This window comes from Periophthalmus magnuspinnatus, chromosome 14 (assembly GCF_009829125.3).
Source record: "Periophthalmus magnuspinnatus isolate fPerMag1 chromosome 14, fPerMag1.2.pri, whole genome shotgun sequence".
NCBI lineage: Eukaryota > Metazoa > Chordata > Actinopteri > Gobiiformes > Gobiidae > Periophthalmus > Periophthalmus magnuspinnatus.
The window spans coordinates 18,943,567-18,971,514 of NC_047139.1; the positions used below are offsets into that span (position 1 = coordinate 18,943,567).

At 39.0% G+C, this 27,948-nt stretch overlaps 1 protein-coding gene across 3 annotated transcripts in view; it reads right to left on the bottom strand.

Moving 5' to 3' along the window:
- Positions 1-8,317: 8,317 nt before the first annotated feature.
- ntm (neurotrimin) overlaps positions 8,318-27,948 on the bottom strand; it is a 945,217-nt gene continuing 925,586 nt past the window's right edge. For 2 of the 3 annotated variants that reach the window (XM_055226833.1, XM_055226832.1), the window contains 5 exons: positions 27,202-27,330; positions 20,502-20,622; positions 18,787-18,938; positions 16,887-16,925; positions 8,318-12,027 (listed from right to left, as the gene is read on the bottom strand). In XM_055226833.1, the coding sequence (XP_055082808.1) occupies positions 11,921-12,027; positions 16,887-16,925; positions 18,787-18,938; positions 20,502-20,622; positions 27,202-27,330 (548 nt within the window). In that variant the 3' untranslated portion in view covers positions 8,318-11,920. The remainder of the gene's footprint in view (positions 12,028-16,886; positions 16,926-18,786; positions 18,939-20,501; positions 20,623-27,201; positions 27,331-27,948) is intronic. The other variant, XM_055226834.1, reaches the window with a different exon arrangement.

The following is a 27,948-nucleotide window of genomic DNA, read 5'->3' on the forward strand; positions in this document are numbered from 1 at the left end:
TACATGGACCAACAATGCAGGAGTCATGTGCGCGTCGTCTCCACCTCCTCAGAAGCAGAAGGTCCGAAGAGAGCCTTGTGAACTGGCAGCCAGGCAAAACGGCTCCAAAGTCAAAGCTCCAAAATAAACCTTGTGGAATCATGAGATCGCTTCCAGAGCTCTTGGTCGATCTTTGCAAAGTTCACATCTGGGAAAAAAGACCCTCTTCCAGACTCCATCGCGATTCACACAAACATCACAAAACATCAAGATTTGCCGTACTGTCAGGTAGGTGCAATGCGTTTTATTTGAGCCCAATTAGAATTTCTAAAAACTATTTGTAATAATCACACCTTAATTAGCCTTAATTAGACATGAACAAAGACTTTGATCATAATGAACAAATAGCTTATTAAGAACATTTCAGGTTTACTAACTATACAACAATAACTCCTTGCCCTAACCCTTTAAAGCAACACTATGTAACTTTCTGGGGATGGTGCTTAGAAACAAGCAGGAGGATCAGAGTCAGGTTTGTGGAGATGCAAGCCCGCTCACAATGAAAACACATGCCTTTTCTATGTTTTTTGATGCAATAAAGACAAAAAACGTCTATATTTTGGTTAAAAAGTTAAGTACTGGGGATTTAAAATGTAGTTACTTAGCCTGAATCATCCTTAAAAATAGTTTGTTCATTAAGGATGAAGTCTTTCTTCATGATTATTAAGGTTGTAAACGGTGTAGTCATTTTTTAAAGTGTTACAGAATTTCTCAACTGCCTTGGTGTGAAATAAATGTTTTTTGTTTTTTTTTTATTTTCAGTTTTTTTGCTTAGAAAGAGGATGAGTCCGACAAGTATCAATATGAAAAACTGCATCTCCTCTGCCAAAAATAATCCTTCATGGACTGTGATTCAGAGCTGCACCATTGCACACAGGCAGAAACAGGGAAAGTTAAGAGCGCTGAGTGGAGTTTTCCAACTTCCCCATCTGGATCAGGAATTCTGCTCGTGCATATTTTCACTATGCGTCTCCATGTGTAAAGGTTTGTCATTAAGCTTGGGTCTGAATTGCAGATCCCTTTTTTAAAAGTCATGCTTGGAAGGAGTGTGAAGTATTTGCATTTGGTCTAATAAGGCAGCTACAGAGATGACGTTCTTGTCTGAAATGCACAGAGTAAGAGCGGAGTAATAGGCTGGGTCTGGAAAGTTCGGGTTCTGCTATGGAAATGTCAAGGGTAATGCTTGATCTTGGGTTTGATTAACGTATGAATTATTTTTTATTTATTGCAATATGTTTAGATATACCTGAAAACCTATAATATAATTAGAGTTTCCCCATATCACCAGTGGTGGAAGGTAACAAAGTAGAAGTAGTAAAACACTGTACTTCACTACATTTGAGAGCAGTTATCTGTACTTTTTACTACGTTTTTGAACAGGACTGAAAAGTAAAAAGTACTTTTCATATCATTTGAGGGATTATTTTTACCATGTTTGTGGCTGACTAATGTTTTTGAGCTTCAGCTTCGGCTTTGAGGAAACAAAAATAAACACACATAATTCAAAAGAAAAATTAAGAAATTGATTCATATTGTTACCATTGAACAAAATATGTATCACTTTTAATCAACTTTAACAAACTAACAACACTTACTTTTACTTTTAAATGGGGACTTAATGGGTACTCGGGCTACTTAAGTAGATGACACTTTTACTTAATTAACTTTTTGCCTCTGTATCTGTACTTTTATTTAAGTAACAAAATTGAGTACTTCATCCACTACTGCATGTCACCCAAACATGTTCAAACTTGTGTACATTTGCAAATATATTCCAATTACTCCAATGATTATGGCACTATTCACTTTCATTCACATTCAGCTGGGTAACAGGCTCAGCAGTAGCTTTGTGTATTTGGGATAAATTACAGTACGAGTCAAGATGTCGATGTAATCCCTGATTTTTTTTTTTTGGACTATAAAATTCTTTGGGTGCTTTTATTTACCAGTCAAGAACAATCTTCAATAATTAATGCAATACAATACATGAATATATATTCTTTTGACCCTTGTTTCTAATGTTGAGCGGCCATTAGGACACCAAGTATCAGGCAGTGGTGCAACGTAGAGTAGCGTGACGTAAAAGTAGTAAAGTACTGTGCTTAACTATACATTTTAGGTATCTGTACATTACTTAGTGAAGCGGATACGTTTTACTTTTACTTCACTACATTTGAGAGCAGGTATCTGTACTTTCTACTCCACTACATTTCTGAACTCGACTGAAAAGTAGTAGTATTTTTTATTATTGTTTGAGACCTGCTGAAAAGTCTGGCAGGGTTATTTTTTAACACATTTGTAGTTTGAACAAACAACATTAAAAAAAGAAGAAAAAAAAAAGATTGATTCAGTTGTTTCTGTTGAACAAAATTCAGCTCAAATCTTTATCAAAATCATTACATTTGAAGCTTTAAGATCTCTGCGCAAAATACGAATACTTTTAATGAAATCGATTAAATAAAACTGAGTACTTCTTCCACCACTGGTAAACACAATATACAGATACACAGTACTGCAGACACCACATGCATAGAAATTCAAACCTTGGAGACAACAACACATGTGCCTCTATTGTCTCAACTTTCTATTTGTTAACAATTAAAAATGGCTTAAAATACAGTATTTCAAGATCTACTGTACTGTACTATCTTAAACAGATACCTTGTACTCTTGGGATGTCCTTGCATTATTCCAACACAAATACGCACCAAGAAAACACATCTCTGCTCTCCTTCTCTTCTCAAATTGCATAAACGGGAAACATATTTATTTTGCACACAGCCCTTCTCATTTCCACTTATAGAACTTTTCTCTTACAGATATGCATCCAGCTAACAACCGACCAACATGACAACCGGCCGAGAGCTTATTAGAGCTTTCTCGAACAAATGAGCCAGAACGCAGCAAATAGCTTCAACGCGCCGCTCTGACCATCGCGCCATCGCCTTAAATGAAATCTGATTGTGTTTATTTAAGCAACTCGGCATGCTAGCTTCTCTATAACCTTGAGGGCTGCTGGAGAACACAACGAATGGACAGCAGTGGTGTTAACTAATGGAAAAGGCCCCGGGTCTGAAAGCAATCCAAACATCGTCCAAGATCTCGGAGATAGAAGCGAACGGTTTATGATTTCACGGCATGCGGTCGGGATTTGGCACATTTTGGATCAGCGGGTGGGGGAATTAAGATGTTACAGGAGCTCAAAGCAAGGTCTTAAAGGGCCCGTGTTACGCTGTCCTCTGATCTATGTTATAATGTCGTGTTTTGTTTCATTCACACATGTTTAACGCACAAACCCTGCATATTTAGGCTGAGTTCTTCTCTTAAACAGAAAACACTCTGTTCCACCTTGTGATGTCATGTGGTAATACAGGAAGTGCTCCACTGTGTTTTTTACTCCATACACCTTCACCAGAATCATTTGGATGATTTCAGACCTGGGATTACGAATCTCTACTGAACTAAAGGTAAAAGGGAACTGTTAATTTGAAACTACCACTTCATGACATCACAAGGTGGAACAGAGCATTTTGAGCTTGGGAGACATAGACCGACTAATAATAAAGTGTTACTCAAACATGTGTGAATGAAACAAAACACGACTCCGGGTATGTTTTTGAAGAGGTAACAACATTATAACTTGACTATGACTTAAAAGCTCACAATAGTCCACTTTGTGTAATTTAGGACCTTTAAAGGAAATTAAATGTGATCTAGCTTCAAGTCCAATAGCCTGGTATTCTCAGTATCTTCCAAACGTTCAACACTAAACATGGATTGGCCTTGGCATTGTCACGTCCACCTGGCAGGTTAGACTACACAGACTGCTCATTTCACTAAAACATAGTCAACGTCATGATATTTAAGTTTTTGTTTTTTTTTCATTTTGATGTTTATAAGTTTACTTCCTGGTTGGACACAGGAAGCAGATATGACATGTAGAGGTGTTTAATATTCCTTAAGTGTTATCTAGCAACCATAATGCTTGCAAAGGCCAAATCTTGTATAAATTGCACAACATTTATGATTGGACTAAGACAAATAAATGATAAAACACCTTTATTTTGTCAATTTGAAAAACACCTTCCTTGGGTGTAAATTGTCTCTGTATTTCAGATGGAATTTCAATGTTGATGTTATGGAGAGGTATTCAGTTTGTTTTCTTCTCAACTTTTCCCACTTGACTGATGTAAAACTATGATAAGGCTATGATAAAGCACAGGTACTACCCCGCTAAAAATGTATTCATGTAAAAAAATGCAGGCTATATATATGAAAACTAGCCAACGTAACCATTTTGGAGGTTTTCTAAGAATGCTGCACTTTGGTAATTGCTGTGTTTCAGATGACATCGCAGCATAATAATTCATACAGATGCGGACAGCTAAAATGAATATTGTTAAAATGCAAAATTATGCTGTGTTATGTAATACAGCGTGTTCTTGGGTTCAGTCAAAAAGTGAAAATACCAGGTCCCACATTTGTGAATTTAACTTTTGGATATTTCATGGGAAAGTACAACATAATCTATAGAGTAAACTGCCTCTTGCTCCAATCTGAGAGAATTACATCATCACATTCGACAATCTGAAAACCACCAGTAGAGTCAAAGGCAGGGCTCTTTTTAATGAGAGTGTGATTATGAACGTGTTTAGTTTGAAGAGTGTCGGTCTGTGGGTCGCTGCCATAGTAACCATACGGTATAGAGAATATTAGAGATTGTTACAAGCTGATAATGTGAAATAATTTGCTTTTTGCAATCTGCCCCTTGCTGAGCTCAGTAACTGTGGTGCAATCTTCTGACAAATTGTTTTTTGTTGAGTATTTATTGTTTTTTAAAGCATGATGGAATATTTCAGTCTATATGCTCACTGCTAGGACTTGAGATTTAATGTTAGACGTAAGGAAATGAGTCTTGACTAACAGTGGTGGAAGGTAACGAAGTACAAGTAGTAAAGTACTGTACTGAAGTAGAATTTTTAGGTATCTGTAGATTAGGTACATTTTACAGTGGATACTTTTTACTTTTACTTCACTACACTTGCGAGCAGGTATTTGTAGGTCTGTCATGATAACACATTTTGAGGAGCGATATTTTTCTGAAGAAAATATAAGCGATTAAAAACTGATACAATAATCCTAAAGCGTTGATCATGAGTTGCAGTAAATAATTGACAGAATAAATACCTTAGACCAGTTTGTATCTATAATGAGTTCAAATGTTTATAGTGCAAATCTTGTTGTAGAACAGAAAAATAACTAAAACTTCCCCAGTAGTGCAAAGAAAAAATCCCCACCATAAATACTGACCCCCAAAAATGTTTGTTCCATCTGTCATTGAATGATACGCTGCCCAGCCAAAAAAAAAAAAGTTGCTGCCTGGATTTAACTAAGCAAATATGTTGGGGTTGCTGCAGTTGGTCAGGTCTAGGTTCAGCAACAGTCTGTGCGCAAAGAATGAGGTCAGCTGACACCTGAATATACTGAATGACCAGGTTATTCCATCAGTGGATTTTTTCTTCCCTGATGTCATTTTCATATTCCAAGATGACAATGCCAGGATTCATCGGGCTCAAATTGTGACAGAGTGGTTCAGGGGCATGAGATGTCATTTTCACACATGGATTGTCCACCACAGAGTCCAGACCTTAACCCCATTGAGAATCTTTGGGATGTGCTGGAGAAGCTTTGTGCAGCAGTCAGACTCAATCATCATCAATGTGAGATCTTGGTGAAAAATTAATGCAACACTGGATGGAAATAAATCTTGTGACATTGCAGAAGCGAAATTGAAATAATGCCACAGTGAATGCGTGATGCAATCAAAGCTAAAGGCCGTCCGTTTGTGATCGTTTTTTTTTTTTTTGGTGGCAACTTTTTTTTTGGCCAGGCAGTGTAAGTCGATATAATGATTATCATGGCAGGCCTAGGTACGTTCCAAGTACATTATGACATAATCGTGCCACACTGGCACCCACAAAAACATACAGGTCAAAGTATAATATATCATATATATTAATCGCACAGTACTTTACTTAATTACATTTTACAGTGGATACTTTTTTAACTTCACTACATTTGAGAGCAGGTGTCTGTACTTTCTACTCCACTACCATCTGAACAGGACTGAAAAGTAAAAAGTACTTTTCATATGGTCTGAGGGGTTATTTTTACCATGTCCTTGGCAACATCCTGACTAAAGTATTTTTCAGCTTTGAGCTCAGCTGCGGACTGGGAAAGTTGTAAAAAGTGCTTATTAACTGATTGGAGTGAGTCATTAGGAGGCTTGGACTGTATAAGGTAAATGAGGGATTGACATTTTTAAGACAGGGCTTTTAAGTTCTTGTTTTTTTTCTCTCCTTGTCCGTGGTAACATCCTGACTAAAGTTCGTACACCAGTGTATTCAGACACTGGGGGTGGTGGTTGAAGTGTCTCGCCCAAGGACACAATGACAGCATTCATCTGTGGCGCCAACCTGTGGGTCAATGGATGTGACCACTCAACTAACAATGTCTACATTTGAACCACAAACCTTCACAACAGAGGACAAACACTCTACCAACTGAGCCACTGCCACCCAAAAAAATTAAGAATTAGCAAATCATACCAGTCTCCTCATTGACTACCTTAGACTACTGTAGCCCCTCCCCTCCAAATTCCATCCCGTCCTGGTTTCATTGGGCGAGCTCTGAGACCAGTACGCCGCAGAATGAATGTGGGATTGTCTGCGCCATCGTTCATCTCGATGGAATAATTATGGTGTCATTTCCAGCGTGTGCCATCACCGCAGACGGATCACACTTGGCGAAGGGGTCGAGAGAGAGCGTGTGAGGGAAAACAAACAGCTATTAGCCTGTCACATGGCGCTCATCATCGGCACAATCAATTTCAATAAGACCTCGATCTGCCTCGCCACGCTCCCGTTTACACATCAGCTTTTGGTGCAAATCAACAAGCTCGGGATTTTAACGCACAAAACGGGATAATTGAAAGGAAAAAGGGGTTCGGTGATAAGATGGGATGCTGTTTGATTTGAGGTCAGGTGTGGGTCTGAATTGGAAATGGAAGGAAAACGTGTTCGTCAAAAGATGTATGTATTTGAATGGATGACAGTTGTGATTATAGTGTAAATGTTGAGCTTTGTGAAGAATTTCCATTGACTTTCATTGACATTCATTGTTTGGGGACTAACCCTAATCACTACATGCCTAACCTTAACCTTAAGAACAACACTGTGTAACTTTCTGGAATAGGTATGCCACCCCTGCAGGATTCCACAGTAACAGAAACCTAAAACCATACCTCGGAACATTCTCCATGGAGCTAGATTTCTGTCATATTGTGAAAAATTATACCCAAAGGAACAACACGTGTTTTTTAATGGATGATTTTAGGGCAATTGTGAAAATAGTTTACTTCATTTGATACAGACCGGTTAAAGAGGTATGGCGTAGCTTTTCTGATCGCCATGGAGATGCTATGCCGTTTGCCATAAATGTTCGACAGTATGGCATTAAACTATCTCAATGGAAAAAAAAAAAAGCAGGCGACACTGTCAAGCAAAATTATGGATCAGATCTGCGCAGAGAGGAACCCACTCATAACAATAACAATGCATGTTTTTCCAAAGTATTTCAGAGCAATAAATGAATAAAAGTTTAAAGTGAACTAAACGTTGAATTAGCTTTTTTCACTACTAAACTGTGTATATAGTGTTTGAATCGCATTATCGCCTGCTTTTAGTTCTTTTCTTTGGCAATTTTAGTGCAAACTAGGTCAATTTGCAGCATCAAAATGTATACAGATATGTGTGCCTTGACTCTAGTGGCCACTGCAATTTCAAGTAGTTGGTAACATCACGTAGAACTGCCTTGATTACAGCCAGACGTTTCTGATCAAAAACACCTGGCTGCAGGGGCGGAGTTTGCGTGTGTGGATACCTGTCGGAACAATCACACTGTTCTTTATATCTCCAGACCCCACCCCTCCTCCTCTCTCACTATCCTCTTAAGTCCTCCAGACATGACCGAGTTTACCAGCTCTATTTGAAATGCGGTTTCGGACAGAGTTTAGGTGTTTAGTCCCACTTTAATGCCATAGTGTGGAACATTTTGGTGTGATGAATGAAGGAAAGAACAGGTGTGATCAGACACTGTTTCGGTAGGATGAACATGGTAAACAAGAAATTAAATTGCCAAAAAGAACCACATGAGAGAGAAAAATGGAAATATAGTTACATTTGAATTATTTATTATCCAATCAACAGCAAAAGGGTTACTACATAACACAATATATAAAAAGAATGCAGGGTACACCAGTGAAACATGTCCAACAAGTTTTAGATTTTTGGAAAATTTTACATTTCATTTACAGGGAAGAAAAGCCAATATATTTTTTTTGTTTTTACATTTTGGAACTATTAGCTGGATGGCTGTTTGCGAGTAACCTCTGCCTATAATCTGTTTTGAGCTTCATATTTCATCTTTTTTTTTTTTTTTTTTTTTTTTAATTACACAAAAAGGGGCTCTGACAGATACCAACTTATTAAAATTTAAAAACAATAACAATAATAAGTCAAGTTCCTAACCAGAAGTGAGTAGCACAGTCAAAAAAACAAAGAAAAAAAAACAACAAAAACAAGTACTGAAGTTATAATTAAATAAATAATGTTACGAAGTAGTACAAGGTAGGTCTCAAACTAGAGTAAAAAGTACTCAAGTAAAAGACGGCGTAACTGTCAGGACGTAATAAACATTGCGACAGACTTACAATTTGTAGAAGAAGACGACTTATTTTAGCTCCTGTCGCCACTGTATAGTTTTGTGTACAGTTGTGCGCAGCTCTGATCCAGTCCAACAGACTCGTATGAGATAACGCCACTGCAATACAAAACTTATGCCAGCTCTTTTGGTAGCTTAAGCTTTCGAGCAAAAGAAAAACAACTTTCATTTTCGCTCTGGCGTTGCATAAAACCAATTGAAACTGTTTGTCGCCTGCCGCATACACCTGTCGTGGAGCGCACCTGTAATAAAACCCTGATATGGTTTCTATGGATATGATTGTTTTCTCATAAGCGCTGTCTGCTCTCATAGTGAAAGCCATAACTCAGGCGATAAGAGCAGTTGTAGCCTTTAAACTGGCTCCTTAATCAATCCAGGTTATTGCGATTCCTCGTGTACTGTAAGCCCGCATATGCGCTCGGAAATGTCACTCCAAAAGGCAGCCGTCCAAATAGGATTCAGGATTTATTATAGAATTGCACCCACCAGTACTTCTTTACACTCTTGGTATGTAGTTCACAAATAAGACAATGCTATGAAACGATGTTATTGGAGGAAACAAAATCAGATATAAAGGGTTTGGTGCTGGGACAAATTGCGTCAGTCTTTGGGTTGTCTGTGCCTAAAATTCATGCAAATTATCGTGTGGTTCGGTGAAGTTACTGACAACAGAAAGTATCGGGGAAGTGTGCGTCGGACCATGTGAGAAAAACAAAGCAAATGCATTCGGAAATTTGAAGCCAAAAGTCGAGCCCGGACAACAGGACTCGGGATTCTAGCTTTTGTTCCTCGTTTCAAACATCTTAATTAGATCAGAAACATTGTTGACACTGATTTTGTGAAGAACTGGTAAATAACAAAACAAACACAAAACACTATAAACTAGGATAGACAGTTCTAGTAATTACAACTTCATGTCCCTTTCGTGAAATAAAATATTTAAAACTAAACACAAAATAAACCAAAAATGAATATCCAGCTGAGTTAAAACGACGTGAATTCAGAATATGTTAACTTCAGTTTTGACGAGTTCAGATGTATCTTTTTACCGAGATATTTTTAACTTATTTTAAAGTACTACTTATTATTTCCAGCCAAAATATGTGACAATAGGATATGAAACTGTAAGTGGCCAAAGCGTGATCTCATCTGATTTCAGGGCTGGGTAAGATTATTACTTGGATGGGAGATTGCAGGGAATACTAGGTGCCACAAGAGGGCGCCAGTGAAAAAAAATAATTAAAAAATAAATTGGCTTTGTGTCTTTAAGCAAGACACTTCACCCATATTGCCTGGTGTGAACGTGGGGTGTGTGAGAGTGTTGGTGTTGGTCGGAGGTGTAGATTGGCGTCCTCCCTTCAGTCAGTCTGCCCCAGGACGGCTGTGGCTACAATAGAAGCATACCACCACAGAGTATAGAGTGAATGAATAGTGCGCGTCTTGAAAATAGCTAGACAAATGCATTATTATTATTACTTATTTATGTTTCTCATTTATATCATATTATTTCTCACATTTCTTATTTCATGCTAAACCTCAGAAATGTGCTGAAATAATCTGCACCACACTCGCAAATGAATCTAACCTCATCAAAACAACTTAAAACCGAGATACCATTCTGAATCCAAGTCGTTTCAAACTCGGCGGTATATCCACTTTTTACAGTTAAAATAAAACAATTAAGTTATAATATTAGCATAATGACGCAACTGCGCTAGCTCACTGGAGAGCGGAGAACCCGGATCCATGAAGGTCATAAACAAAGCTGCATTAAACAGCAGACTGAATGATAATTATTGTACATTAAAATCAGATGTGAGCCGCGGGGTAGCCTCATCCCCGCCGCTCCTCGTTCCCCGCCGCGCCTCCTCGTCCCCGCCGCGCCTCGCCGTCTGCGTCCGACTTTGAGGTATTTCACATTCACCTCTCGTACTTGCGGTAAATTTTGCTTTTCCTGGAGTGGAGATGAATATGCAACGCTGCTAAAAAGTCTGAATACGGACTGCACAGTTAAAAACTCATTTGTCTGAAACGTACCGAAAAAGAGACAACCCAGAACAATATAATTTAGAGAAAACATGGCAGCACTATTTTAGGGAACACGTCTAGCTAGCGGCTAATTTGCATACACGTGAATGGTTAATTTGATGTTAATTAGCATTTAAACGGTCCCTATTAATGTATTATCCTGCAAAACCACATTCTGTAGCCAATTAGAGATTTATGAAGACTATTGTTAAACTCCATTACATCTTATTATTATGATGTTTGGACATGAATAGTAAAAACGACACTACTTATGGTACTAGCCCTAAAGCCCCGCACATATATTGTATAAACAGCTCCTGAGATCAAAATAAGTCTGCCCCGAGCTGTCGAGAAACGGGTAATGCACGTTAGCATGCTAGTTGTGATGGCAAAACTCCGCTCTGGTTTCTGACAGCGCTTATAAACTCATCATGGTGAGTAATTAGGATGCTCAGGATGCTCAGAATGCATAAGGTAAGTGAAAACTAACTTTGGATCATTACAAAATCGTTTAAAATGAACTAGTTCTGTTTTGGATGTTTTTAAAATGGTAAAAATCTGACTTTAGGATCATGATTTAAGTCCTGACATCGTTGTAATTACTAGTAATGAGGAGTTTATTAATAGAAAAGTAAAAGTAAAGGTGAAGTTAGCAGCAGAATAAAACATTAATAAAGAAAAACCAACTTAACCATGTACAAGTATGTAAATTAGCAGCTAGTTTAAAGTTTGTTTCACGCGTACCCTAAAATAAAGTTACCAAAAACATAGACAAAATCCATTCCAATGTCAACTATTTGTTACATCTTTGAAAACAAAAACAAAAAAAAAGAAAGAAAGAAAAAAAACAAACAGAAACTTGAGTTATTCTTATTACGTGGGTCAACATCATTGTGTAGTGGGTACTTCATGACCTCTGTGCAACAGTTTGTGAATCCAGTTGGAGAAAAACAAAACAACTCTCTCACTCTCTCTTCAGCTCACACATTCACTCATTTGTTCACACGATCACTCTTTCGCTCTGTCACTCGATCACTCGTGCATTCACTCGTTCACTGGTTGGTAGATCCGTTCAGAAGCGCTGCAGCAGAAGATTCAGCAGTGCTAGGAGGAGCAGACAGCTGTGGGAGTGAAGACCCATGGCACCGCCGCCGCTCCCGTCCTGGACTGCTCTCGGACCTGGAAAAAACAAACAAAAAAGATGTATAGAAATGAAAGACTTTATACTTGGGTCTCTAATGCATTTTCCGTGAGAGTTAGTGTTGGGATGCGTTCACACTGTTATGGTTTGAGAGTAGGTTAAGTTCTAATGTGGATTTGGTAGTGCTGGTTTAGTGCTGGTTTAGTCTTGGTCAGTGGTGGATTTTGTTACTTAAGTAAATGTACAGATACAGAGGCAAAAGGCTACTCAAGTAAAACTATCTACATTAAGTAAATGTATTTAAGTACCCATTTCAAAACTTTAAGAGTAAAAGTATTTCACACAAGTCTTATTTTCTCTTATGAATTTTGTGTATTTATTTTTGTAGCCGAAGCCGAAGCTTGAACTCCTAAACTTTTGTCAAGATGTTACCACGAACATGGTAAAAATAATCTCTCAAATCATATGAAAAGTACTTTTTACTTTTCAGTCCAGTTCTAAAATGTAGTGGCGTAGAAAGTACAGATACTGCTCTCAAATGTAGTGAAGTAAAAGCAAGAGGAATCCACTGTAAAATGTACTTAAGTCAAAATTTTAGGTATGTGTACTTTGCTTAAGTACTTTACTACTTGTACTGCGTTACCTTCCACCACTGGTCTTGGTTAAGTTCCTGTTTTAGTCTTAGTTTAGTCGCTGTTTAAATGAGGTAATTGTAAGAGTGAGCCTCGTTAGAAAACTTTAACGATTGTAGCCGAGATTAGCTTAGTTCGCACTAAAATTAGAGTAGAAGGTAACAACCGTGTAATTAAGGTTTCTCAAGGGTGCACTATGTAACTTTTCTGGCCTCTGTGGAGATGTTATTACATTCCCTGGAGTGTCCACAGTATGGCATTAAAGTTTGGCATTACTTTATATTGTTCGCATCCTCGATCACAAACTGGACAAACATACTCATCACTCGTAACATGGAGATGGAAGTTCAATGCCAAACTGTTGAACTTTCAAGGAAAAGCTATAGCAAACCCATGGAGACAAGCTATGAAAAGTTCTGTAGTGCATCTTTAAATCTAATCTCCTGCAAGTGTGGCGTGTGTGACTTTGTGATCATTTTGTATCGTTGCATTAAGAGTCCACTTGTACAAACATGTTCAGATTCAGTTGTGTTTACACTCGGAGGATTACACAGTTTGGATTACAGAGCTTTAGTCAACAACAGCGCCTATGTGGAGGTACTTTCAAAATGTCCTCTCAGTCATAAATACGTCATATAGTGAAACAAATCAGGCCTTGTGCCATTTTGCTGGATTAGTGTTTCATTCAAAAACATAAGAATTCATGTTGTAACTGAAATGAGTCAGAAACATGTTTTAGTTTGAACTTTTTTGAACTCTTAGTCCTTTCTGGCACTGTGATATTGCACCATGACACAGAATCAAGTGTCTGGGATAGTGTCGGGCAGTTAGTGATGGGACTTTTGGCTCCTTTATGGGATCCGAATCTTTTGGATCAGTTTCTTTCAAAGAGCTGTTCAAAAGGCTTGAGTCTTTTGTTGTTTATTTATATGACTGAAACCAATGTCAGAACTCAGTTTAACTACAAACTAATCACAGAGAGAAATTACCAAGGCTCAGATGTGTTTAAAATGGTTTAAAGTGAGAGTGGAGTGAGTTTACCCTTTGGAATTAGGCATAATTTAAATAAAATGTTGCACTTCAATAATAATAATTAAAAAACTAACTGTTATTAAGATGCCAAATATGTTGTTTTTTGTTTTGTTTAGTTTTTTTTATGTACAAAGCTCTCTCCTGTCACGTGCTCTTCTTCTGTTCTGATTCTTGTGTTGGTTCAGAGTTATTCAGTGTAAAAATACATAAAACATTATAATAAAAAATATATGATTATTGTCCACAGCCAGGCTCAAGACCAGAGGCGCCAGAACCTTTTCTGTGGCAGCGCCCCAACTATGGAACAGCCTCCTGTCAGATCCTCTCAGTCTTTATCTCAGTTTAAAACTAGGCTGAAAACCCACCTCTTCTCCCTGGCATTTAAACTAGCCAGACAGGATATCTTGGTGTTTTATAGTTCTTTTCCTATGTATCCTGTTATCTGTATACTTGTTTTTTGTTGACTTTTATGCAAAGCTCTTTGGTCAGCTGGAGTTTAAATGTGCTATAGAAATAAACTTGAACTGAAAAATTGACTCATGTAACTTTTGAACTTATTTCATTTTCAGATTCACCAAACTACATTTCTGTGCTGTCCTATTTTGAGGTATGCACTGTCTGGAGATTGGAAAGTGTCTTTTACTTTGAAGCCTGGAACACAATGGCCACTCATTTTGTTCTTGGATCTCTGTGAGTTCACCAGTTTCCTTTGGGGCATCTATCCAATTACTCTGCCACACTGGATAATCCCTAATCCAGCATTAGACTAATTAGAATAATGATGGAGGCTCATAGTCAAATCAAAGCCATTCTTACTTCTCCAGTTTGTCAGACAGTCACAAAGTCACACACAGTTTCTCTGAGATCACATTTGGCAAAAAACAGAAGACTAGGTTCAGTAATAATAATAACAATATCATGAGATGTACTGGGATCAGAAGAGGGTAGTAACCATGGACTGTACAAAGAAGTGGACAAAGTGAGTGTGACGTCACGGTGTCCGGGTCCAGTCAAATGAAGGTTGAGCCTTGCAGTTGTAGGGCGAATTTGGAGCTGAGTTCTATATTTGGAACTCCAGCTGCGAGTATCATAGCAACCAAAGAGCCAATCTGGAGCGAGGCTGTTGAAAGTAACGCCCTTCTCTGGTTTATCAGAAAACGGGCTCTTAGCAACAGTTTTGATTGACAGCGTTGCTAACAGCAGGGGAAGCGACCTCGGGAAAAGAAGCCGCCAGATTTGTTTGTTATTAATGTTCATATCTTGATTTATGGACACAATAGCAAAATAAAATACCAAAAATAATGTAGAGCAGGTTAATACGAATATTTTAAGGCCAAAATGATGAGTCTGACATCAGCAGTTACAGAGAGAGGCCACAGTTTTTCAATGTAAAGTGAACTGGAGCCAGAATCGATGGAGCTGGTTTGCTTATGCTCACTTCTTATTTAGCAGTGGCAGGTTAGCTATGTCATTTACAGTATATATACAGTCTATGATCATAACCAAATTAAGTTCTTAAAGAGTAAAAAAGGGTAATTACACCTTAATTAAGCATGAACAAAGACTTAATTCAAAATATCAAAGAGGTTATTAAGACAAGGCAACAGTAGCTGAGTTGGTAGAGCTGTTCAAATCCCGCTCTTGACATTATTGTCGGTTGGTTGAGGTCCCACAGATGAAAGCTGTAGTTGTTTCCTTGGGCAAGACACTTAACCCACCTTAACCCTCACTGATTCAGGCTTAGGAACTACTTAAGTAAGGGGTTAATGTCAGGGTATTAATTATGTACTTACTAAGCCTGAGTCAACATATTTGTTCATAATGAATTGAGTCTTTGTTCATGTTTAATTAAGGCTAATTCAAGTTTAGCTATTATAAAGTACAAGTAATTCTAAGAGGAACGGCCTGAACCTGACATCATATCAACAAATAAAAATAAAGTAATGCTCCAAATGGGACAAAGAAAATCATATCAAATTGGGTGGTGCAAGAAACAAACATGTTCAATTAATTTAATATTGTCAAGTAGTAAAGTCGCAGTATCTAAAAATTACCCACAACTGTTCAGTTTTATCAATGAAGTTCATCTGGTCTTAATTAATTTTAATAGATTTTTTTTTTTTTTTTTTTCTGCAGATAGCGCTGTTGTCCTGCCTCCACCAGTCAGTAGGAAGACAAAACCTGTTTAAATCAGCAGACTGGACAAGCCACAGCAATATCATGTGACCACTGTGAGGCACTAATGAGCAGTCTAAATTGTCAGGTATGAAAACAAACTAAACTTTGGTCTAGAAGTGGACCAAGTGAGTGTGATGTCACCCATAGCGTTCAGCTCCAGTCAAATGAAGCTCATTAAGGCGTGCAGTTATAGGAGCAAATTTGGAGTTCCATATTTGGAATTCTGAGTGCAAGTATCATAGCAACCGAAGAGCCAATCCGGGCTGAGGCTGTTGAAAGTAACGCCCCTTCCCGCCCCCACCATTGGTTTAGCAGGGAGTGGGCTCTTAGCAATGCTGTCAATCAAACCTGTTGCTAACGCTAGCGGGAGCGACCATGGAGAAAGAAGGCATCTGATTTGTCTGTTATTAATGTTCAAATCTTGATTTACGGACAAAAAATGAAATAGAAACGCAAAGATCATGTAGAGTGGGTAGTACAAACATTTTAAGACCAAAATGACGAGGCTCATTGCAGCAGTTACAGACTGAAGGGTGACATTTTTTCAATAGATAGTGAATTGGAGCCAGAGTCGATGGAGTCACAAGCGTGCCCATGCTCACTTCCTATTTGTAACAAGGCTAGCACGTTAGCTATATCCATTTATATATACAGTCTATGGACAAAACACACATGAACACATATAGAGGGTTACTTTTGCTATCGTCAACATGAAACACACAAACAGATGAGAAATGAAGGTTATACTTACATGGGGAGGAGAGCATGCAAATGAATCAGCCATGTCACAGACGCATGGTTAGGAGTGGAGAGGACAGATATGAAATATGGTTAGCATTGACCATTTTCACAAATATTCAAATAACCAAACCTATTTCAATGTTTCTGTTTAGTTCCAAGATGGCTCCTCCAAGTATATTCGGTAATATCCCTGCTCACTTAACGCTAACTTGTGTCTAGTTTGTGAAAATGGCAATGTGGACCAGTAGTGAGCTGTCATGCTGCTAATATTAGGACCCGCGGCGGAGAGGAACATGCTAGGGCTGAATACTAACCTTGCAATAGCGTTGAGCTAGTGGGTTCAATTACCACTACTGCAGAGGGACAAATGGAACAGAGCAACACATTGAAAACAGAGGCGGAGCAATCAGAGAAAGAGATTTAAGAGAGCTCAGTGCTAAATGAGACCTACTCTGGTACATGGAAGTGCTTTAGGTTTATACTTTACACTTAAGCACTGTCTAAATATAACTCTAACATATGATGTGCTGTATATAAGAGTGTGAATGGTGCTTCAGAAAGTCTGTGCAGATCAAGAGCTGCATATATGAGACAAATATTATATTGAACACACAGTATGTAACTTTTTGGTAGTTTTTATTGTACTGAACATACACATATTTAAGTCCTTACTCGAGCGGGCTTGCATCTCCACAAACCTGACTTGTACTTGGCCTGGAAGAAGGCGTCCTCCTGCTTGTCTCCATGGAAAGTTGTTCCTTTGGTTATAATATTCCACAGTATGATCATAAAAATGTTCTATCTCCATGGAGAAAGTGTGGCTTTAACTTTCTATTTCCATGGAATTGTGCCACCTCCAGAAAGTTACATACTGTGTCTTTAAATAGGTGGTTGTGATTTAGTTGCTATAGTTTTACTTTTTAGCACAGTAACATCAGCAAAATGAAAAACTAAAATGTATTTACTTGTCAGACTGTGTCATAAGATCAGATCAAAACAAAATTCAAATATATATATATAAATAAAAAACTATTTAACTATTTAAAATGACTTTTATAGGTCCTACATTACGCAAAATAGTTTCTTGTGAGCTTTAAGCCATGTTATAATGTTGTTACCTCCTCAAAAACATACCTGGAGCTGTGTTTTGTTTCATTCACACATGTTTGAGTAACACTTTATTATTAGTCTGTCTATCTCCAAAGCTCAAAATGCTCTGTTGCACCCTGTGATGTCATGAAGTGGTAGTTTTTCAAGGTAACAGCTCCTTTTACCTTTAGTCCAGTAGAGATTGTCAATTCTAGTCCTGAAATGATTCAAATTATTCTAGTGAAGGTGTGTGGAGTTTAAAAACACAGTGGAGCACTTCCTGTTTTACCACATGACATCACAAGGTGGAACAGAGTGTTTCCAGTTTGAGAGACGAACCCAGCCTAAATATCCAGGGTTTGGGTGTTAAACATGTGTGAATGAAACAAAACACAACTCCAGGTCTGTTTGTGATGAGGAAACAACATTCTAACGTAGATCAGGAAACAGCGCAATATGGACCCTTTAATTAAAACGTGCCATCAATATCCTTTAAACATTGGATATCACACTCTCTAACACTGCAATGTGTAACAGTCTATATGAAGGAAAAGTAGGACAAACATATGCTGACATAAACAACAGCATGTGTACAGGAGGTCCCCTGATCGAGCATCACACACAACAGCTGTGAACAATATGGCTGCTAATGTGGAGATGTGAACTGTAATTACTAATACACTTCTATCCATTATCGTCTCGTTTAGCTGTGAATGCAAAAATGGTGTTATTTTCAAACTGTCACTGTCATTATGATGAGGTTGTTGGAGTGAGCATGTTCAATATTATTAATACAATTTTCTAGTATTTTTGATGGATCAGCATCTAAATTGGCAGTTGACAAGATTTCCTATAGGTTGCTCTCCTTTGGTGTTGGTCAAAGTTGCACGATGTAACTTTTTTTCTGTTAGAGTCTGCCACCTGATTGTCTCCATGGAGATGCTAAATTAATTAATTAATAAATAAAAACTACCATACTCTGAACATTCCAGGTAAAAAGCAATACAACCTCCATGGAGATAAGCAGGTAGTCGCCTCTCCAAAGCAAAAGTTACATGGTGTACCTTTATTAAATCAAGATTGAGGCTCGCTAAGAAGTAGAACATGCTAAGAGACAGTACTCACCGTAGAGCAGAATGTTTGTGGAGGAGCTGCCCAGTTTGTTGATGGCCACACAGGTGTAGTTACCATAGTCTCCCTCGGACACATTGAAGAAAGTCAGTTTGGACAGAGAACCAGAGCTCACGATCTCCAGACCATCCAGGCCGTTCACGATTCTGTGGGAATATGATCGAGACAGGAGAGGTTCACAGTGTTCAGGGTGTTTTTGGAAAGTCTTTGGGAGTGAGATGGTTGAATCGACTGGCAAGAGGAGCAGTAGTTTTACTCATGAATCTTTCAGGAGAGAACAGATGCTGTGTCATGTTTGTTTTTACACAAAGCAAAATCATCTCTACAGCTAAATCTTTTCCCAGGGTGCATTGCAGAGTACAAAGAGATGCTAGGGTCACATTATACACTATAGTAATGAGAGATGAAGGCATTCTGCAGCCACGTTTCCATATTATCAGATCCTCTCAGCCGGTTCCAGCTCCCACAGATGAATGCTGTTGTTGTGTCCTTGGGCAAGACACTTAACGCAGTTTGCCCCCAGTGTCTGTGTACACTGGTGTATGATTGTGTGTGTGAATGGATGAGTGGTTCCTTGATGTAAAGCGCTTTGAGTGTTTTGAAGATGGAAAAGCACGAGATAAAAACGCAAGCATTTACCATTTACTACACTGAAAACCCACCTCTTCTCCCTGGCATTTAATACTACCTAGACTGGATATCTTGGTGTTTTATTGTTCTTTTCCCATGTATTGTGTATATTCGGGTTTTTTAAACTTTTACGTGAAGTAGTTTAATCAGCTCAAGGTGTTTTAAATGTGCTATAGAAATAAACTTGATTTGAAAAAAAAAAAAAATCATGAGCTGACTATATTGCTATACCATTAGTGTTAAACCCAGGTTAAGTCCTCCATTTAGGGCTGAGCGAAACCTTTCATCGCTTCTTCAACTAATCGTTCAATCAAAACTTGTATTACTCAACTAATCATGTCATCTAGATTATAAAGATTTATATGGGACAACAACAAAAAGGAGAGGTGAGTGAGAGAGTTAGCTGAGGATAAATATTCAATTCACATCAAGTTTATTTCTATAGCACATTTAGGTAAGGCAAGTTTAAAATACCTCCAGCTGACCAAAGTGCTTCACATAAAAGTCAACAAAAACACAATATAAAGATAACACAATACACAGGAAAAGAACAGTAAAACACCTGTATATCCTGTCTAGTATTAAATGCCAGGGTGAAGAGGTGGGTTTTCACCTTAGTCTTAAACTGCGATAAAGACTGAGGATTTCTTGGCACATTTTTATGCATAAATAGTTTTTGTGTGAACTTTCCCTGCAGGTGTAGTCTTGTGAGAGCAGTTCAGGTCATAGATACATAGAGATACAAAATAGTTTTGAGAACCTTTGCCACTTCCGCTTTTTCGAATACAGCCTTAAATATAAACCACAAAGTACTGTGAGAGGATAGGCTTTAGAGGTTTGGATCAAAACACCAAAGCTGATCATCGACAAAGAGAAAAGGCTAAATCGTTGTTAAATTTGTATTAAGCAGGGTTTTTATGATCACCCTATACTTCTATTATAGTTTAGTCTGAGTGGTCCTTGTAAATATCCTTGAGCTTGTACTTAGTGTAAAAAGTTAAAGCCAAAAACTCCTGCACTAAATCCACAATCCCCCGTCCTCTTCATAAACATATGGACACAGACTTCCATGTACTCACCTCCTGTCGTCTTTGTACCACTCGAAATCAGCCTCGGGCACCGCGTCCGCCTCACACTCCAGGACGCCCCTCTGTCCCAGGGTCACGCCCACATCTCTGCCCTCCAACACGGTGGGGGAATCTGCAGCACCAGGGGGCACAAGAGAGCACACGTGTCAGGGCGCCATGGCAACAGCAAGCCAGCCTATCACAGCACAGGTCAAGCTGTTTTCTTTTCACTGACCTCAACACATGTTTTGATGTTTAGTACACAAGATTTATTTAATGATTGTTTTAATACAGTAATATTCATACCTTTTATGAGACTCAAGAACTCACTAAAATCTGTGGCTATGTACTTACTTAAAGGTGAAATATGTAACTTTTCTGGTGGTCCATCGGCCATTTGCTCGTCTCCATGGAGATTAGGGCTGCTCATTGTTCTTTCTGAATGACGTATTTCAGTAATCAATCAATTAGCTGTAATCGAATGCCTTGTTGCAGCACTAATGGCGATGTTATTGCCTTGCCTAGAATGTTACACAGTATAGCATTAAACAGTCTAAGTTACAGGTCAGATCTGTGGAGAGGTCACCTGTTCAAAGTAATATATGTTTTTCAAGACGATAAACGATAATATTGAGCAGTAAAAATATTGGTAGTGGAAGTAATGCTATAGATCAATTGAATGCCATAATTTCCAGGCAAAGCAATCATATCTCCATGGAAACAAACAGTTGGCAGGCCCTACATCAAAAAGTTACATAGTACTCCTTTAAATACTATATTGACTTATTGTTCAATACATAATAGATAGAAAAAGTACTACAATAAATATTGACCCCTCAAAATAATTGTTCAGAATCAGAATCCTTTTATTGTCATCGTTTGTGAACACAGTTCACAAACTAGGAACTTATTTTGGTGATAAAGTGCAACATAAAACATAAAACACACTGAATAAATACAAATAAGGGCATGCACGAAGTAAAAAAAAGATATGCTTAAAAATCAAATAAAATACTTAAAGGTAGAAAATATATACAACAGCAGCATCAGAACAACAGCGCAAACATGACTTATTAAGGTGACCGGTGTTATAAAATGTCCAGTTTTGTGCAAATATTATGAAGTGTTCATGAGACAAACGGCAGAGGGGAAGAAACTGTTCTTATGACGAGAGGCTCTGGTTCCAATGGACCGTAGCCTCCTGCCAGAGGGAAGTGGCTCAAATAGTCCATGTCCAGGGTGAGAGGTGTCAGCTGCTATACGGCCTGCTCGCCCCCGAGTCCTGGAGACGTACAGGTCCTGTATAGATGGAAGGCTGCAGCCAATCACCTTCTCAGCAGAGCGCACAATGCGCTGCAGTCTCTGTCTGTCCCTGGCAGTGGCCCCAGCGAACCACACAGTGATGGAGGAGGTGAGGATGGACTCAATGATGACCGTGTAAAACTGCACCATCATCTGGACCGGCAGTTAGCGTTTCCTCAGCTGCCGCAGGCGGAACATCCTGTGATGGGCTTTCTTGATGAGGGAGCTGATGGTTGGCTCCCACTTGAGATCCTGGGTGATGCAGGTGCCCAGGAAGCGGAAAGAGTCCACAGTGGTGATGGGGGAGTCCGTCAGGGTGAGGGGAGGCAGGGGGCTGTGACTTTCCTGAAGTCCACATTCATCTCCACTGTCTTCTGGGCGTTGAGCTCCAGGTTGTTGCTGCTGCTCTAGGACACCAGCCGGTCCACCTCCCTCCTGTAGGCAGACTCATCGCTGTCCAAGATGAGTCCGATGAGGGTGGTGTCATCCGCAAACTTAACCAGTTTGACGGAGTCGTGGCTGGAGGTGCAGCAGTTGGTGTACAGGGAGAAGAGCAGGGGAGAAAGTACACAGCCCTGTGGAGATCCTGTGCTGATAGTCCGAGTGTCCGAGACATTCTTCCCCAGCCGCACGCGCTGTCTCCTGTCTGTCAGGAAGTCAGTGATCCACCTGCAGGTGGAGTCAGGCACGTTGAGCTGAGCGAGCTTGTCCTGGAGCAGAGCAGGGAGGATGGTGTTGAACGCAGAGCTGAAGTCCACAAACAGGATCCTGGCATAGGTTCCCGGGGAGTCCAGATGCTGGAGGATGAAGTGAAGGGCCAGGTTAATGAACGATTGGCTCTGTAGGCAAACTGCAGAGGGTCCAGGAGGGGGGAGATGAAGGACTTGAGGTGGTGCAGGACCAGGTGCTCAAATGACTTCATGACTACGGACGTTTGTACTTGGGCAGTTCCTGGCTCAGATTTCCTTTATTAAAATTCCCCAGGATGATCAGTAAAGAGTCCGGGAAGGTTCGCTCCACATTCAGAATCTGCTCCGCGAGCACACGCTGGGCCTCGTGCATGTCCGCGCACGGAGGGATGTAAACAGCGGCCAGAATGAATGAAGTGAACTCACGTGGAGAATAGAAAGGCCTACAGTTAATGAACAGATATTCCACAGCGGGAGAGCAGTGTTCGGAGATCACAGTCACATCCATACACCAGGCGTTGTTGATGTAGAAACAGACACCTCCACCTTTCGTCTTTCCCCCGGAGAGTCCCCGTTGTCTGTCCGTGCGGAGGAGCTGGAATCCCTCCAGATGAAGTGCGCAGTCCGGGATACGCTCATTGAGCCATGTCTCTGTGAAGCATAAGACGCAAGAGGAGGAAAAGTCCTTGTTTCTCCTCATCAGCAGCGCCAGTTCGTCCGTCTTGTTGCTGAGTGAGTGAATGTTAGACAGGAAAATCCCAGGTAAGGGCGTTTTAAACAATTTTATTTAACAAATTTATATATATTTAAAATTTTTTGGGGGGATATTTCTGCTTTAAGGTCTAGCTTCAATATTATCATTTATCATCTATATTTACTTCAGCAATATATTGCATTTCAAAATGTGTTATTGTCACTAGGCCTAACCCAGTGGTTCTCAAATAGTGGGGGCGCGGTGAGATGCCGGGGGGGCGCGTATGACTCTGCATATGACACTGTAGTACTGTAGACAGCGCGTACACAACAAAGAGCAGGAGAGAGCGAACAGATCGTGACACAGGACAGTGAACAACAAAAAAACTTTTGCTAAAGAGACACTATGGAAAACATTTTAACAGGGATGAAAAGAAAGGCGGATATAGACGGAGGTAAAGTCACCCGAAAAATAAGACGAGGAAGTCTGATGAAGAGTATTTAGCACTGGGCTTCACCGTGACTCCGGTGGGACACGAGGACAGACCGGTGTCTGCTGTGGCAGTGGACAGTATGAAGCCAAATAAGTTAAGACACCTCATTACACCTATTTAATTTAAATTTATTCATTTCATTCATTTTTTATTTGATATTTAATTAAATTTCATTATATAATTTCATTTATTTTATTTTTTCTTCTTTATAGGGGGATGATAGAAAATAATTGAGAAGCACTGGCCTAACCCATCACCAACAATCACATGGTCACGCATCAAAAGCAGAAGTGGGCAAAGTGTCTTGCTTATGGACACAACAACATGTAAAAGGTGAAATAGACACACAGCAGTATTTGACTTGATTTCTATAAACTTAGTAATAGTGACAGTTTAAAGTATTTTCTTGCAGAGAGAAAAAAAAAATGCATCACATCACACTTTCATAAAAAAAAATAAAAATAAAACTCTCAAATGTATTTAAACGCTTGAATGATGAAAAGATTATTTTAGATGAGGCCTTGACAGGATCATTCACAGAGATAAAAGGAGCGTGCATGCAGTGAAAAGCAGAAATGCCAAAATGTCAACCAAAGACAAGCCGTTTTTTCAGTCTCTGTTAATTAACTTCACTCAGGCTCAAATGTTGATGCTGCTTCAACTGAATTTTGTGCGTTTAGGAAATATTTAAACTTCAGTCAATGATTTGGTGGTTTCTAACTACCAAATGTTTGAATATGATCTGGTGCAGTGAATACACAGAGCCAAAAGGGCTCAAATTAACTGCAAATATATTTATTAAATGTGTTTGGGGTTTTTTTGTTTCTTTTCTTAAGCAACACCGTGAAACTTTCTTAAGTTGGCGCATCACCAACATGATTCCATGGAAATAGATAGATTGATTACTAAATACAGTTGAAACCAGAAGTTTACATAAACTATATAAAAATACACATATGCTGTTTTAGGTCAGTCAGGATTACCAGGATTATTTCTATTGCTAAATGCCAGAATAATGAGAAGAATTTTTTATACAACTTTTCATTACTTTCGTCAAAGTTACATACATTTCATTAGTATTTGGTATCATTGCCTTTAAACCCTATGACATGGGTCAAACATTTGGATATCCTTCTAAAAGGTTCTCTCAATAGTTGACAGGAATTTTGCCCCATTCCTCCTGACAGAACTGGTGTAACTGAGCTTGTAGGCCGTCTTGCTCGCACGTGCCTTTTCAGGTCTGCTCATACATTTTCAAGGTCATGGCTTTGTAATGGCCACTCCAGAACATTGACTTTGTTATCCTTAAGCCACTTTGTAACCAGTTTGGCAGTATGTTTCGGATCATCATCTGGCTTTTAAAAAAAATTTCTTTTGGAGTAATGTATTCTTCCTGCAGAGATGCATTTCAGCCCATGTCAGTACAGTACTCGTTTCACTGTAGATAATGTCACACTCTTAACCGCTTCAGCGGCATCTGCACAAGGTTTTTGCTTTTGTTTTTGGGTTGATATGCACATTTCGGACCAAAGCATGTTCATCTCTGGGACACAGAACCCATCACCTTCCTGAGCGGTGTGATGGCTGGACATTCCCATGGTGTTTATACTTATGTATAATAGTTTGAACAGATGAACGTGGCACCTTCAGGCATCTGGAAACTGCACCCAAGGATGAAACAGAGTTGTGGAAGTCCTCAACTCTCTTCCTGATATCTTGGCTAATTTCTTTTGACTTTCCCATGATACACAAAGAAGCAGTGTGTTTCAGGTGAGCCTTCAAATACATCTACAGGTGTGTCTCTAATTAACTCAAATGTTGTCAATAAACCAATCAGAAGCTTCCAAAGACATGACATCTGATTTCCCAAAGTTGTTTAAATGCATAGTAATCTTACTGTATGTAACAAAGTAATGAAAAACTGTCTATAAAATCTTTCTCTCATTATTCTGGCATTTAGTGAATGGCAGAAGGCCAAAAACTAATAATTTTGGTAATCCTAATTGACCTCAAACAGGAAAAGTTTAGTCTGATTTCACCTGTAGATAGACAGAGTGATCACCATGAATATAGAAACATTTAATGCCATACTGTGGAGCATTATAGCTAAAGGAACATTTCCATAGGACAAACACGTGGTGGTCCTTTTCCAGATAAAATAGTGTCAGGTCTGTGGTGATGCAAGCCCACTGACTGTAAAGTGTATATTTTGTCTACAATTTTCAGAGCAATAAAACCATCCATCTTAGTCTTAGTCTTTCATTTTTTTAAATTTTTTCTGAGAAGTCGGGCAGAGGGGGTTTAAAATGAAATCAATTCTGAACTTTCATAGATGGATTTTTGGCTTCCATGGAGGAAAAATCTGTGGGGCAACAGGCCTCACAAACACACAAACCAAAACTAAAAATATAAAGTATTGGTAGAATTTAAAAAGTATTTCTGACAGGTGAGGGATATTTTTGCTCTTATTTGATTTACTTTTTGAAACTCTAACTTAAAACAAGAACAGAAAACCTGCTTTGAAACAACCTAAAACTCCTCAACCTAATGAATCCATGGATCCTTTAAAAATAGTAAACAAAAATATTGTAGATTCGAGAAAGGAGGCAAAAGTAAAGTGAAGGTTAATGCAGTTTCAATGAGGACACGAGTATTAACCAAACAATATCTTAAAATATGAAAAATCATCATGCATTATTTGTTTATTTAATTGGAGATTATGATAGACACTAAGAGCTGATTCATATGTAAAAGTGCACACTAAGATCCGGACTTAGAACTTACAAATTGTTCTATTATGTTCATAAAGGATAAATCCCAAAGTCTAGACCAAAACTGTGAAAGCACCCTGAACATTTTTGATGAAGGAAACACAGATTTTTAGGTTTTACTGGACAGATACTTTTATAGATGTGTTGAGCCCATTTCTCAAACATTTCTCACCTGGAAGTTCAAAAAGTATGTTTATTTTTTTGATACAAAGACTTAAACCAATGGGCATTTAGATCTAATGTCAGTTGATGATTGAAAATATTATATCTGCTTCATTTTTTCTCCTTGAATATTTTAATAATGGAGCATTTTAAATAATCTATTAGCTAGTTTGATGAGTCTCAAAACTTATGCTAACTTTGATTAAAAGCGTAAACTATAAAATAAACAACCTATTACAATTCAACTTAATTAAAATAAAGACTACCCAATTATTTTTATTTGTAGAATACTTCAGTTTGTGGTGTTTTAATATTTATTATGCCTCAAAATTAGCATTAGCATTAGCACTGAGGCAGAAACATGTCTCTTTTTAAACACGGGTGAAGTATTTATTTTATTTGTGTAGTGTTTAACATGTTCCCTGTCCACTGCCTCATCTTTAAATATTTATTCATTTTAGCCTGACTCGGCAAAAACCACAACTGGGATGCAACTGTACAGGAAGTAGTAAAAGTGAGGTTAGCGTTTATGTTTATGTTGAATGATCTCATATAATCTCCTATAACCAGCCTGGCTTTACGTTGAACCCGCAGCACTCACAGTTAACGGTGATGTCGACAGTCTGCGCGTCTGTGTCGATGTCGTTCACGGCCGAACACTCGTAGGTCCCTGCCCTCTGTCTGCTGATGGACGGGATCTCCAGGTACTCATCGTCTGACCCGACATCACCTGCAACACAACCCACAAACAAGAGGGTCATCCTGGGGTAATGGGACCAGAGCACAGCCGCTGACCTCCACTGTCAACCGCTCGGTGACCCCCATGACCTGTGGTAATGATTGGGAGAGAGGTACAGGTGTGGAGAGGGGAGATAGAGAGGTGGAGGAGGGCGGGCTGTTCGTGGGACTTTTAACAGCAACAGAAGGGAGACAGTACAAATGTATCGTAAAACGCGAGAAAATACTTCACTTTGACTTTTTTGACCTTTCATTCATGTTATATAGTTTGCTCATCAAAAACAGCAGCTTCTAAATCTATACGTGCGCTGACTCTAGTGGACACTGCAATTTGAAGTAGTTGGTGACATCACACAAGACTGCCCTGAATACAGCCAGGTGTTTCTGATGACAAACACCTGGCTGCAGGGGCGGAGTTTGAAGTGTGGACACCTGTTAGACCAATCACACTGTTCCTCATATGTCCAGACCCCGCCCCCCCCTCATCTCTCACTCTCTTCTTCAGTCAAAATTACAGACGGTGAAAGAAGGAAGTAGGTGTGCAAATCCGTTTAACTCTTTCCAAAGTTGCACACACTCTTTAGCACATTGTTAGTACTCACATGCATGC